A 14,649-nucleotide genomic window follows, 5' to 3' on the forward strand; every position below is an offset into this window, starting at 1 on the left:
CAGATTGGGAGCAATTTATCTCAAGGGAGGACACTCTGGGTGTTCCTGTCTTCTAATGGTTAACAATTAAAGTATTAAATAGGGCAACAGGTCAGAGGACTTAATGCAAATTCTCTTTAACAGATCTGTAATTCTATCCACTTAAGGTGAAGAATTCATAGCCCTGAGGGACTGGGTAAGTCCTGGATCCTATGCTGGTCCTTTGTCCAGGGCTACAACCTATTCAGAGGAACTTTTTTGCGACCTTTTGTTCCTGTCAGCCGGCCAAGGGATGCTGGCTCCAGCTACTCGTCTGCTGCCATCCAATTTGTTTCAACTTGTAGCCCAGGTCTGAGAAAAAGAGGTCTTCATTATTGAAGACCCATAGACATCTCATCGATGGTCTTTTACCCAGAGTTTGTAAAGTTTGCAGAAGTGCCTAGAGTACATTCATGTGATTGTATGGTTTTTGAAAGGTATTTACTTGGAGAAAGACTCCTTTAGCTTTATGTCTACTTTCTTATGTATTATGAAAGATATCTGGACCATAGTACAAAGCAAGGTAGACATTCCAGGACAGTCTGTAAAATAAGGGCACTTTTCTTTCCCCCAGTTGATGGAAAAAAAATTGATGTCATCATCTCAGAATTATGGTCTGTGTGTTGCTTCATGTATAAACATCTTAATGATTTATTATGGTTTTTAATGTGTCTGTAAAATAAAACTTGGCTGTCCGGGATTTTTGAGAAGTTATCCAGAAAAAAAAAATCAAGTTGGCAACCCTTGTACAACATAAGAACTTTTCACCTCTTGTGTCACCCCAATATCCTCATAGATAGAGTCCTCACTGCTATCGCAAAAATTGTTAATTAGTTATGTCTGATTTAAGCCCCCCAAGCACATTATTAGGCTAATGTCGGCTGAACTTTCCAATATCGATGGGATTGGCTGATGGTCTAATGTATATGGGGGCACCTGCTGACTGGTGGTCGGGAGATAGGATGATTCGGCAGGTCTGATTTTGGAACTCTGATCATATTGTCCTCTCTGAGATAAGCTGCCGGTTCAAGTGTTCAGCCAGCGGCTTTCTTACAGAAAACACGTCCATTTACGCTGAGTAAAAATGAAGGACAGTAGCATTGAGATCTCTATGAATCCCATTCCCTTTTTTGTGGAACTGAAGTGCGTTGCATATTTGATGCAAAAATATGCAGCGCCAAAAATGCACCTAAAAAAACTAATTGTGGTCACACAGCCTAACATGGATTTTCTGCATGCTCAGCAGTTTGTCATTAAACACTCCACCATTTACATAGTTTCTTTTGCCATTATAGACCCCCAGACACTTTTGCCTTTGTTTCTGGTCTGGAAGGTGGAGAGAGAAAATGTTCTCAATTGTGAGTCAACGTGTAAGAATAAATCTCTTTAGATTGTTTACAGAACTTGTCATCCTCGGCTTCTTCATTTTGAGTAGGGATTAAAAACATTACAGCTCAGGTGGAATTAAAGGAAACTTCAGTTTAATTGAAAAGTGGTCTCCCAAAAAATAGGAGATCTAAGAAACTGGCACAGGAATTCTGCTCTGGGTTTGCACAGCGTTGTCTTATACTGAGGTTGTCTTCTGGAAAGCCTTCTTCTCAAGGAAATGGCTTTTGCAGATGTTGTCCAGGATTGCATGTTATGAAAGAATGGTCTCCAAATAAATATGAAGGATGCTCCTTTTATTGTACAATATTTAGAATTGAGAGTCCTCAGTGGTTGATACCTTTTAATGGCTAACTGAAAAGATGGTAACAAATTGCAAGCTTTCGAGACTACTCCGGTCCCTTCTTCAGGCTTAGACTAATACAAATTCTGAAGAATCCCATATTTATGCACAACACAGCACAGAAATAATGCCATAGATAAGACAGGTGACGTGAAGCAGAATTACCATTATGTGAGTGATAAACAGATATTTCCATAAATATTGGAACAGTTCATATATACACATACTCACACTCACATTTCCTCCCCCACCCAGCACTCTCCTACCTACAACACATTCAGAAATCTACAAGCCATTAACTCTCATACACTTTCAGACTCCTTACACTCATCACTGTCCCCAATCTCCTCTTTTTCCTGTCCTGATCTGGCTGTACATCACTACAATGACATTCTTAGAAGCACCCTGGACCAAGTAGCTCCCCTCACCCTCAGAACCTCCAAACACAGAGTGAAACAGCCCTGGCTCAAATCGCAAACCCGATTTCTCCAGCGATGCTCTAGGAGTGCTGAATGCTTATGGAGGAAAACTCGCACACCAGAAGACTTCATCCACTTCAAATTTATATTAAGGACCTATAACTCTGCCCTTCACCTCGCCAAACAGACCTACTACACCACCCTGATCTCCTCACTATCCAACAACCCCAAGAAACTTTTTAACACCTTTCACTCCCTCCTCAGGCCAAAAGCACAAGTCCCTATCACAGACATTTGTGCTGATGACCTGGCCTCCCACTTTATAGAGAAAATAGACAATATCCATCAGGAAATCCGCTCCCAATCACAAAGTTCAGTGACTCCCATCCCTCCCTGCATCTCCCCTGGCTCACTCTCCACATTCGATCCCATCACAGAAGAAGAAGTCTCCAAGCTCCTCTCCTCTTCTCATCCGACTACATTGCACTACCGACCCCATTCCCTCACACCTTTTCCAGTTGTCACAACTCACCTAACCACAATCTTTAATCTCTCACTCTCCTCTGGCATTTTCCCCTCCTCCTTCAAACACTCTATCATTACTCCATTACTAAAAAAAACCACCGTCGACCCATCCTGCACAAACAACTACAGACCGGTCTCCCCTTCAACTTCAAATGCCAGAGAGACTGAAGAGTCTGGGAATATAAGCTGATGATGACCTTTGACACACTAAGTGCAGGAATGAATGTGTCGCATGGATTTATGTCTTTTTACATCAATTAAGAAATTTGCTCCTCAGATCGTGTGGGGTCATCATAACATAGAACCAGACCCCAATCAGAGGACAATAAAACATTCACACTCCTTATATATGAACTGTTCCAATATTTATGGACATATCTGTATCTATTTATCACTCACATAATGACAGTTCTGCTTCACGTCATCTGTCTTATCTATGGCATTTTTCTGTGCTGTGTTGTGAATAAAAATGTGATTCTTCAGAATTTGTATTAGTCTATGCCTGATGAAGGGACCGGAGTAGTCTCGAAAGCTTGCAATTTGTTACCATCTTTTCAGTTAGCCATTACAAGGTATCAACCACTGAGGACTCTCAATTCTAAATATTTTTCAATCAACTGGCTAACACGGTACCAAGATATATATCTTTCCTGTACCTTTTATTATACTATGGCATCTATCTGAAAAAACCTTACAACCACTAGACCCTCCTAGATGCCGCTCAGTTTGTGCCATTGATCAGTTGAAGATATCTTTTTTAATAGCCTTTGGCTCGATATCAAGCCATGGTGACTTTATGGATGAACACTCTGTAGGAAGATCGATCAGTTGGCCCCTGCGCTATAACCAAATAAATAAATAAATGGTTAGACCAAGACCTGGAGAGGCATACAAGCCACAGTGTCTTGCACCTACTGTGAAATTTGGTGGAGGATGGGAGATGATCTGGGGATGCTTCAGCAGGGCTGGAATTGGGAATGTTGTTCATTGCAAAGGACGTATGAATCGAGGCTCATACATTGTTATCCTGGAAAAACACTTGATTCTTTCTGCTCAGGCAATGAGGACTGTTTTTTCAAGCAGGACAATGCACCATGCCACACAGCTAGGTCAATCAAGGTGTGGATGAAGGACCACCACATCAAATCCCTGTCATGGCCAGCCCAATGTCCAGACCTGAACCCCATTGAAAACCTCTGGAATGTAATCAAGAGGAAGATGAATAGTCAAAAGCCATCAAACAAACAAGAACTGCTTACATTTTTGTACCAGGAGTTGCATAAGGTCACCCAAAAGCAGTGTGAAAGACTGGTGGAAAGCATGCCAAGACGCATGAAAGCTATGATTAAAAATCATAGTTATTCCACAAAATATTGATTTCTAAACTCTTCTTGAGTTAAAACATTAATATTGTTGTTTCTAAATGATTATGAACTGTTTGTTTTGCATTATTTGAGGTCTGCAAGCAAATGCATTTTTTTGTTATTTTGACTATTTCTCATTTTCAGAAAATAAATGCAAAATTTATTTCTTGGAACTTCGGAGACATGTTGTCAGTAGTTTATAGAATAAGACAGAAATTTACATTTTACTCAAAAATATACCTATAAAGAGAAAACTCAGACTAACTGAAAATTTTTAAGTGGTCTCTTAATTTTTGCTAGAGCTGTATATTGGGCACCTAATACTACTCCATATGTAATTGGTTTCATATATTGCTCCCCATGTAATTGGCCCCATAAGATGCTCCATATGTAATTGGCCCCATGTGATTCTCCAAACATTAAAAAAATGAAATACTCACGTCTCCTCGCTGGCTGCTGCTCTGTTCCTGACTCCTCAGCGTCGCCATCTTCTGGCTCTCAGCACTGACTGTTCAGGCAGCGGGCGCACATAACATCATTGCGCTCTCTGACCTGAACTTTACAGTCAGAGGACCCAGAAGATGCCACAGCGGTAGAGCGGAAACAGGCAAGTATCGCAAGTGCTGGGGCCTGGAGCAGGTGAGGGACACACTGGTGGGCAATAGCACAGGCACTGGGTGCTTGATGGGGAGTGCCCCCCCATGCCTGCTCAGGGTCCTGGCCTGCTGATGCTGGCCTTGGTTGTAACGAACATCGTTGACGCTTGTTACATGAGTCTATGGAAAAAGACTGCTGTAAAAAAGAGAGAAGGGTATTAAAAAAGAAAAGCAAAAAATAAACTTTTAAATATATTTTATAGAGCTTACATTATAATGGAAAACTGACCAGGGGCATCATCTAAATCACGGGTCTCAAACAGGGGGCCCACAGGCCAAGTCACCAAATAAACACACAGATTGCCTGCGGCTGCCTATACCAGCTGGGCCATTTAACTGTATGTAGGGGGACTTTGCGTCCTTCATACTTTATTTAGGTGTCTGTGGGTCCATCATACTGTATATAGGGGTCTGTGCGGCCAACAAACTCTGTGTAGGGATCTGTGGGGCCATCATACTGTATTTAGGAGTCTGTGGAGCCATCATACTGTATGTAGGAGTCTGTGGGGCCATCATACTGTATGTAGGAGTCTGTGGGTCCATCATACTGTATGTAGGAGTCTGTGGGGCCATCATACTGTATGTAGGAGACTATGAGTCCATCATACTGAATGTAGGAGTCTGTGGGGCCATCATACTGTATGTCGGGGTCTGTGGGGCTATCATACTGTATGTAGGAGACTGTGGGGCCATCATACTGTATGTAGGGGTCTGTGGGGCCATCATACTGTAAGTGGGGGACTGTGGGTCCATCATACTGTATGTAGGAGACTGTGGGGCCATCATACTGTATGCAGGAGTCTGTGGGTCCATCATACTGTTGCAATGAGTCTGTGGGGCCATCATACTGTATGTAGGGGTCTGTGGGTCCATCATATTGTGTGTAGGAGTCCGTGGGTCCATCATACTGTATGTAGGAGTCTGTGGGGCCATCATACTGTATGGAGGGGTCTGTGGGTCCATCATATTGTGTGTAGGAGTCCGTGGGTCCATCATACTGTATGTAGGAGTCTGTGGGGCCATTATACTGTATGGAGGAAACTGTGGGGCCATCATACTGTATATAGGAGTCTATGGGGCCATCATACTGTATGTAGGAGTCTGTGGGGTCATCATACTGTATGTAGGAGTCCGTGGGTCCATCATACTGTTTGAAGGAGTCTGTGGGGCCATCATACTGTATGTAGGACACTGTGGGGCCATCATACTGAATGTAGGAGTCTATGGGGCCATCATACTGTATGGAGGCGTCTGTGGCTCCATCATACTGTATCTTGGAGTATCTGGGGCCATCATACAGTATGTAGGAGACTGTGGGGCCATCATATTGTATGTAGCAGTTTTGGGGCCATCATACTGTATGTCGGGGTCTGTGGGGCCATCATACTGTAAGTGGGGGACTGTGGGTCCATCATACTGTATGTAGGAGACTGTGGGGCCATCATAATGTATGTAGGAGACTATGTGGCCATCATACTGTATGTAGAAGTCTGTGGGTCCATCATACTGTTGGAGTCTGTGGGTCCATCATACTGTATTTAGGAGACTGTGGGGCCATCATACTGTATGTAGGAGTCTGTGGGGTCATCATACTGTATGTAGGAGTCCGTGGGTCCATCATACTGTTTGTAGGAGTCTGTGGGGCCATCATACTGTATGTAGGAAATGGGGCCATCATACTGTATGTAGGAGTTTGTGGAGCCATCATACTGTATGTAGAAGTTTGTGGGGTCATCATACTGTATGTTGGGGTCTGTGGGGCCATCATACTGTATGTAGGAGACTGTGGGGCCATCATACTGTATATCGGGGTTTGTGGGGCCATCATACTGTAAGTGGGGGACTGTGGGTCCATCATACTGTATGTAGGAGACTGTGGGGCCATCATACTGTATGTAGGAGTCTGTGGGTCCATCATACTGTTGGAGTCTGTGTGTCCATCATACTGTATTTAGGAGACTGTGGGGCCATCATACTGTATGTAGGAGTCTGTGGGGTCATCATACTGTATGTAGGAGTCCGTGGGTCCATCATACTGTTTGTAGGAGTCTGTGGGGCCATCATACTGTATGTAGGAAACGGGGCCATCATACTGTATGTAGGAGTTTGTGGAGCCATCATACTGTATGTAGAAGTTTGTGGGGTCATCATACTGTATGTTGGGGTCTGTGGGGCCATCATACTGTATGTAGGAGACTGTGGGGCCATCATACTGTATGTAGAAGTTTGTGGGGCCATCATAATGTATGAAGGAGACTATGTGGCCATCATACTGTATGTAGGAGTCTGTGGGTCCATCATAGTGTTGGAGTCTGTGGGTCCATCATACTGTATGTAGGAGACTGTGGGGCCATCATACTGTATATCGGGGTTTGTGGGGCCATCATACTGTAAGTGGGGGACTGTGGGTCCATCATACTGTATGTAGGAGACTGTGGGGCCATCATACTGTATGTAGGAGTCTGTGGGTCCATCATACTGTTGGAGTCTGTGGGTCCGTCATACTGTACGGAGGAGTCTGTGGGGCCATCATACTGTTTGTATGAGTCTGTGGGGCCATCATACTGTATGTAGGAAACGGGGCCATCATACTGTATGTAGGAAACGGGGCCATCATACTGTATGTAGGAGTCTGTGGGTGCATCATACTGTTTATAGGAGTCTGTGGCGCCATCATACTGTATGGAGGAAACTGTGGGGCCATCATACTGTATGTAGGAGTCTATGGGGCCATCATACTGTATGTAGGAGACTGTGGGTCCATCATACTGAATGTAGGAGTCCATGGAGCCATCATACTGTATGGAGGCATCTGTGGGTCCATCATACTGTATGTAGGAGATTGTGGGGCCATCATACTGTATGTAGAAGTTTGTGGAGCCATCATACTGTATGTCTGGGTCTGTGGGGCCATCATACTGTATGTAGGGGTCTGTGGGGCCATCATATTGTAAGTGGGGGACTGTGGGTCCATCATACTGTATGTAGGAGACTGTGGGGCCATCATAATGTATGTAGGAGACTATGTGGCCATCATACTGTATGTAGGAGTCTGTGGGTCTATTATACTGTTTGTAGGAGTTTGTGGCACCATCATACTGTATGGAGGAAACTGTGGGGCCATCATACTGTATGTAGAAGTTTGTGGGGCCATCATACTGTATGTCGGGGTCTGTGGGGCCATCATACTTTATGTAGGAGACTGTGGGGCCATCATACTGTATGTAGAAGTTTGTGGGGCCATCATACTGTATGTTGGGGTCTGTGGGGCCATCATACTGTATGTAGGAGACTGTGGGGTCATCATAATGTATGTAGGAGACTATGTGGCCATCATACTGTATGTAGGAGTCTGTGGGTCCATTATACTGTTGGAGTCTGTGGGTCCATCATACTGTATGTAGGAGACTGTGGGGCCATCATACTGTATGTCGGGGTCTATGGGGCCATCATACTGTAAATGGGGGACTGTGGGTCCATCATACTGTATGTAGGAGACTGTGGGGCCATCATAATGTATATAGGAGACTATGTGGCCATCATACTGTATGTAGGAGTCTGTGGGTCCATCATACTGTTGGAGTCTGTGGGTCCATCATTCTGTATTTAGGAGACTGTGGGGCCATCATACTGTATGTATAAGTCTGTGGGGTCATCATACTGTCTGTAGGAGTCTGTGAGGCCATCATACTGTATGTAGGAAACGGGGCCATCATACTGTATGTAGGAGTCTGTAGAGCCATCATACTGTATGTAGGAGTCTGTGGGTCCATCATAATGTATGTAGGAGTCTGTGTGTCCATCATACTGTATGTAGGAGTCTGTGGGGCAATCACACTGTATGTAGGAGTCTGTGGGGGCCATCATACTGTATGTAGGGGTCTGTGGGTCCATCATGTTGTGTGTAGGAGTCCGTGGGTCCATCATACTGTATGTAGGAGTCTGTGGGTCCATCATACTGTATGTAGGCATCTGTGGGTTCATCATACTGTATGTAGGAGTCTGTGGGTCCATCATACTGTATGTAGGAGTCTGTGGAGCCATCATACTGTATGTAGGAGTCCGTGGGTCCATCATACTGTATGTAGGAGTCTGTGGGTCAATCATACTGTATGTAGGAGTCTGTGGAGCCATCATACTGTATGTAGGAGTCTGTGGGTCCATCATACTGTATGTAGGAGTCCGTGGGTCCATCATACTGTATGTAGGAGTCTGAATCGAACCAGAGAATAAGACACGGAGTATAAGTCCCATTTACAAAAGGTATAAGCTCATATTTTTATTCATAAAACAATCAAAATACATTATTCATATACAATTAATCATTACAGACATAATGTAAACAGCGAGGGAACCAAAGGAAAACACTGAAAACAATCTACACGGCGGCAGCCCCAGAAGTTATCTACTTATTATACATACTAAAGTGCTACTAGTGCATATTTAAGGCAAAGATCCTACATAGACCGGGTGGCTACAGGTCATTCCAAAAATGAATCTCACAGTGGGGTACCGATCAAAAATTCGGCATATACCACGCTCAACCCGGTTCAATAGCTCTTACCCATTCCAAAGGTATACAGGGGTCACCGCCGAAGCGGTTGTATGTAGGAGTCTGTGGGACCATCATACTGTATGTCGGGGTCTGTGGGGCCATCATACTGTATGTAGGAGACTGTGGGGCCATCATACTGTATGTAGGAGACTGTGGGGCCATCGTAATGTATGTAGGAGACTATGTGGCCATCATACTGTATGCAGGAGTCTGTGGGTCCATGATACTGTTGGAGTCTGTGGGGCCATCATACTGTATGTAGGAGACTGTGGGGCCATCGTAATGTATGTAGGAGACTATGTGGCCATCATACTGTATGCAGGAGTCTGTGGGTCCATGATACTGTTGGAGTCTGTGGGGACATCATACTGTATGTAGGAGTCTGTGGAGCCATCATAATGTATGTAGGAGTCTGTGGAGCCATCATACTGTATGTAGGAGTCTGTGGGTCCATCATACTGTATGTAGGAGTCTGTGGGGCCATCATACTGTTCATAGATAAGCTTTACAGAAACTTGATGTATTTGTCAAAAAAAAAAAAGTTTAAAAACTTATGAAGTGTTTCTAATTGTACTTTAGTAACCAAAGAAACACCAGAAACACTGAAACAGGAAAACTGTGAGAAAACCAAAATTTGTATCAGTCTCAAAACTTTTGACCACAACTGTAGATTGAAGGCCTACACAGGTAAGTGATACGTCATTACTAAGGGCGATGATCTGGTGGTCTGCCACTCAAATGTCATAAGAGCAAATCTTGCTTGCAGTTTGACTGCATCTTTGATGATGGATTTTGTGTAATGTGCTGTCAACAATAATGAAACTGTAAGCGAATGAAGAATCGCTCTGATCTTGTAGTTGTGCCGATGATTCCTCCATGGAAAAGAGCCATGGGAGCACTGCCTGGTTGCTATATGAATAATTATAAATGTTTGCTCGTGCTTTTTTCTGTACCAAAATAAACAACAATAATGTGCTGTGATTATTGTGTTCCTGCTGAGGTTTTTTCATGCATTTTTCTCTTATTTGATGCAGCCTGGATGCCACATCTTACTGCATTTTTTTTAGGGCAGGAACAGGATTCTGCTCTTATGATCAACAATAAAACAATAATTATGGACCCCTTAAAGTAGAAAAAAACAAAAGCCCCTAAAAATGTATCTTTATTAACCTATGAAACAGGTACTCACAGCACCTGGATGCAGAGAAACAGACACTTATAAGTTAGGTCACATAATGGAATGGAAAATTGGGGACTAATTCGCCTTAAACCATTCCCTTCCTCTCTGCGTGGATCGGCACCCAATAAGTATGATGTGACGCCCTCGCTCAATAAAGACTCTCACTCTTTGACCCTATCAAATATTATTAGATGTGATGCCACAAAAAAAAAAAAAAAAAAGTATGTCTTAGGTGGTGGACAACCCAACATAAAACAGACAATATCAGATAAGCTCAGATGGCGCCAGTACAGTGGGGCAAAAAAGTATTTAGTCAGTCAGCAATAGTGCAAGTTCCACCACTTAAAAAGATGAGAGGCGTCTGTAATTTACATCATAGGTAGACCTCAACTATGGGAGACAAACTGAGAAAAAAAAATCCAGAAAATCACATTGTCTGTTTTTTTATCATTTTATTTGCATATTATGGTGGAAAATAAGTATTTGGTCAGAAACAAAATTTCATCTCAATACTTTGTTATATATCCTTTGTTGGCAATGACAGAGGTCAAACGTTTTCTGTAAGTCTTCACAAGGTTGCCACACACTGTTGGTGGTATGTTGGCCCATTCCTCCATGCAGATCTCCTCTAGAGCAGTGGTATTTTTGGCTTTTCGCTTGGCAACACGGACTTTCAACTCCCTCCAAAGGTTTTCTATAGGGTTGAGATCTGGAGACTGGCTAGGCCACTCCAGGACCTTGAAATGCTTCTTACGAAGCCACTCCTTCGTTGCCCTGGCGGTGTGCTTTGGATCATTGTCATGTTGAAAGACCCAGCCACGTTTCATCTTCAATGCCCTTGCTGATGGAAGGAGGTTTGCACTCAAAATCTCACGATACATGGCCCCATTCATTCTTTCATGTACCCGGATCAGTCGTCCTGGCCCCTTTGCAGAGAAACAGCCCCAAAGCATGATGTTTCCACCACCATGCTTTACAGTAGGTATGGTGTTTGATGGATGCAACTCAGTATTCTTTTTCCTCCAAACACGACAAGTTGTGTTTCTACCAAACAGTTCCAGTTTGGTTTCATCAGACCATAGGACATTCTCCCAAAACTCCTCTGGATCTTCCAAATGCTCTCTAGCAAACTTCAGACGGGCCCGGACATGTACTGGCTTAAGCAGTGGGACACGTCTGGCACTGCAGGATCTGAGTCCATGGTGGCGTAGTGTGTTACTTATGGTAGGCCTTGTTACATTGGTCCCAGCTCTCTGCAGTTCATTCACTAGTTCCCCCCGCGTGGTTCTGGGATTTTTGCTCACCGTTCTTGTGATCATTCTGACCCCGCGGGGTGGGATTTTGCGTGGAGCCCCAGATCGAGGGAGATTATCAGTGGTCTTGAATGTCTTCCATTTTCTAATTATTGCTCCCACTGTTGATTTCTTCACTCCAAGCTGGTTGGCTATTGCAGATTCAGTCTTCCCAGCCTGGTGCAGGGCTACAATTTTGTTTCTGGTGTCCTTTGACAGCTCTTTGGTCTTCACCATAGTGGAGTTTGGAGTCAGACTGTTTGAGGGTGTGCACAGGTGTCTTTTTATACTGATAACAAGTTTAAACAGGTGCCATTACTACAGGTAATGAGTGGAGGAAAGAGGAGACTCTTAAAGAAGAAGTTACAGGTCTGTGAGAGCCAGAAATCTTGATTGTTTGTTTCTGACCAAATACTTATTTTCCACCATAATATGCAAATAAAATGATAAAAAAACAGACAATGTGATTTTCTGGATTTTTTTTTCTCAGTTTGTCTCCCATAGTTGAGGTCTACCTATGATGTAAATTACAGACGCCTCTCATCTTTTAAGTGGTGGAACTTGCACTATTGCTGACTGACTAAATACTTTTTTGCCCCACTGTATGACCTGAAATAAAAAGGTACTACATTTTATGAACTTCTAGGTAATTGGGATTCTGTACTGATGAATATAATTTTTTGTAGGAATGTACTTTTTCACGCTCCACTTAAATCCTATAAGGAAAAAACCCAGACCCCCCAAAAAAATTACGCAGTTCAACATCTTTAAACCCTCAGTTTGGATAAGTTTGCATGAAAACACATCTACTGTGCTTGAACTGTAAAATGCAACAAATTTTTTTTGCCCCACAAAAAAAGTGGGAAAAATAAAAAGCATAATTTACGCTATGTGGGAACATATCCTTAAATGACTCTCCTACGGAGCGAGCTCTGCAGTAGGGTTTATCTGACAACACAAGTTTATCCCTAAATACAGTACGAAGACGAATATACATCTAAGCATAATAAGAACAAGAAATAAAAAAAAAGAAAAAACAGAAGCAAAAAAATAAAAGTAATTAAAAAAAATCTTCTTTGAACTTCACAGTCTCGTAAAAAATCAAGAGTAGCGAAATACTATTCATCAGTCTTCACCCCTTCCATTATCATGGGCTTCTTACACTGTTGGGAGTAAACGAGGCGGCAGTGTCAGTGAGATGTTATCCCATTACTTGGTTATATAAAGAGCTGATGTCCCCATGGATAGCAGATTGTTGTCACCAGTCTGACTATCCCCTGAGCAGTGAAGGTACAGTGTGATCAATGGCCGCCTTATCAGTGGCTACTGCCCTCCTCCTGCCTGAAGCTATGAGCAGGTTGTTAGGACCTGATGCCTTTATTGACACTCATCACATGGGGCATTGTGGTAATCCATATCAGTAAAATAGCTTGTCAGATGGCAATCATGAATTCTCCATGAATTAACTGGTTCATGGCTTAGAGGGGCTGGAGAATGACTTTAAAAACAGAGCCGTACATGGCGACAATTAGGGAAAATAGTAATGAAGCATGACAAAATGATTAAGAGCCAATAATTATTATTATTGCTATTATTTATTTATATAGCACCATTAATTCCATGGTGCTGTACGTGAGAAAGGGGTTCCATACAGAGTTATAGATATCGTTTAGAGTAAACAAATTTGCGATGACAGACTGGTACAGAGGGGAGAGGGCCCTGTCCTTGCGGACTTACACTCTACGGGATAATCGGGAAGAGACAAAAGGTCGGGGGTGCAGCAGCTCCGATGGTGGTGAGGCGGCAGCTCGGGTGGTGGTAAGGCGGCAGAATGGTAAGGCGTAGGAAGGGTCCTCTGCGGGTTCTCCCACAGCGGATTTGATAAATCTGCTGGGCAAAACTGCTGCGGTTATCCCTGCAGATTTATCGCAGTTTGTCTTGCTGTTTCCTCTGCGGGTTTAAGGCCCCGTCTCACATAGCGGGATCGCTAGCGAGATCGCTGCTGAGTCACTAGTTTTGTGACGCAACAGCAACCTCAGTAGCGATCTCGCTATGTGTGACACGTACCAGCGATTAGGCCCCTGCTGCGAGATCGCTGGTCGTGTCGGAATGGCCTGGACCTTTTTTTGGTCGTTGAGGTCCCGCTGACATCGCTGAATCGGTGTGTGTGACACCGATCCAGCGATGTCTTCACTTGTAACCAGGGTAAACATCGGGTTACTAAGTGCAGGGCCGCGCTTAGTAACCCGATGTTTACCCTGGTTACCAAAAAAAACAAACAGTACATACTCGCCTTTCGGTGTCCGTCAGGTCCCTTGCCGTCTGCTTCCTGCTCTGAGTGCCGCCGTACAGTGAGAGCACAGCAGTGACGTCACCGCTGCGCTCTGCTCTCACTGTACGGCGGCACTCAGTCAGAGCAGGAAGCAGATGGCAAGGGACCTGACGGACACCGAAAGGCGAGTATGTAGTGTTTGTTTTTTTTGGTAACCAGGGTAAACATCGGGTTACTAAGCGCGGCCCTGCGCTTAGTAACCCGATGTTTACCCTGGTTACCCGGGTGCTGCAGGGGGACTTCGGCATCGTTGAAGACAGTTTCAACGATGCCGAAGTCGTTCCCCTGATCGTTGGTCTCTGGAGAGAGCTGTCTGTGTGACAGCTCCCCAGCGACCACACAACGACTTACCAACGATCACGGCCAGGTCGTATCGCTGGTCGTGATCGTTGGTAAATCGCTATGTGAGACAGGGCCTTTACTCCTGCACTTGATGCTGCAAAGATCTACTGTTGAAAATAATAAAAAAATGGTTATACTCACCCTCCGACGTCCCGATCTCCTCGGCGCTGCATGCGGCGGTCCGGTTCCAAAGATGCTATGCGAGAAGGACCTTCATGATGTCACGGTCATGTGACC

General features: G+C 44.0%; 1 protein-coding gene across 3 annotated transcripts in view; it reads left to right on the forward strand.

Annotated features, from left to right (window-relative positions):
• THNSL2 (threonine synthase like 2) overlaps positions 1-14,649 on the forward strand; it is a 71,738-nt gene that overhangs the window by 23,755 nt on the left and 33,334 nt on the right. For 2 of the 3 annotated variants that reach the window (XM_077280259.1, XM_077280257.1), the window contains exon 2: positions 9,846-9,953. The exons of the other annotated variant lie outside the window; for it this stretch is intronic. Coding sequence is in view for 1 of the 2 variants with exons in the window: in XM_077280257.1 (XP_077136372.1) it covers positions 9,846-9,953 (108 nt within the window). In the remaining variant the exon portion in view is untranslated. The remainder of the gene's footprint in view (positions 1-9,845; positions 9,954-14,649) is intronic. 3 annotated transcript variants of the gene reach the window in all.

This window comes from Ranitomeya variabilis, chromosome 1, assembly GCF_051348905.1.
Source record: "Ranitomeya variabilis isolate aRanVar5 chromosome 1, aRanVar5.hap1, whole genome shotgun sequence".
Classification (NCBI taxonomy): domain Eukaryota; kingdom Metazoa; phylum Chordata; class Amphibia; order Anura; family Dendrobatidae; genus Ranitomeya; species Ranitomeya variabilis.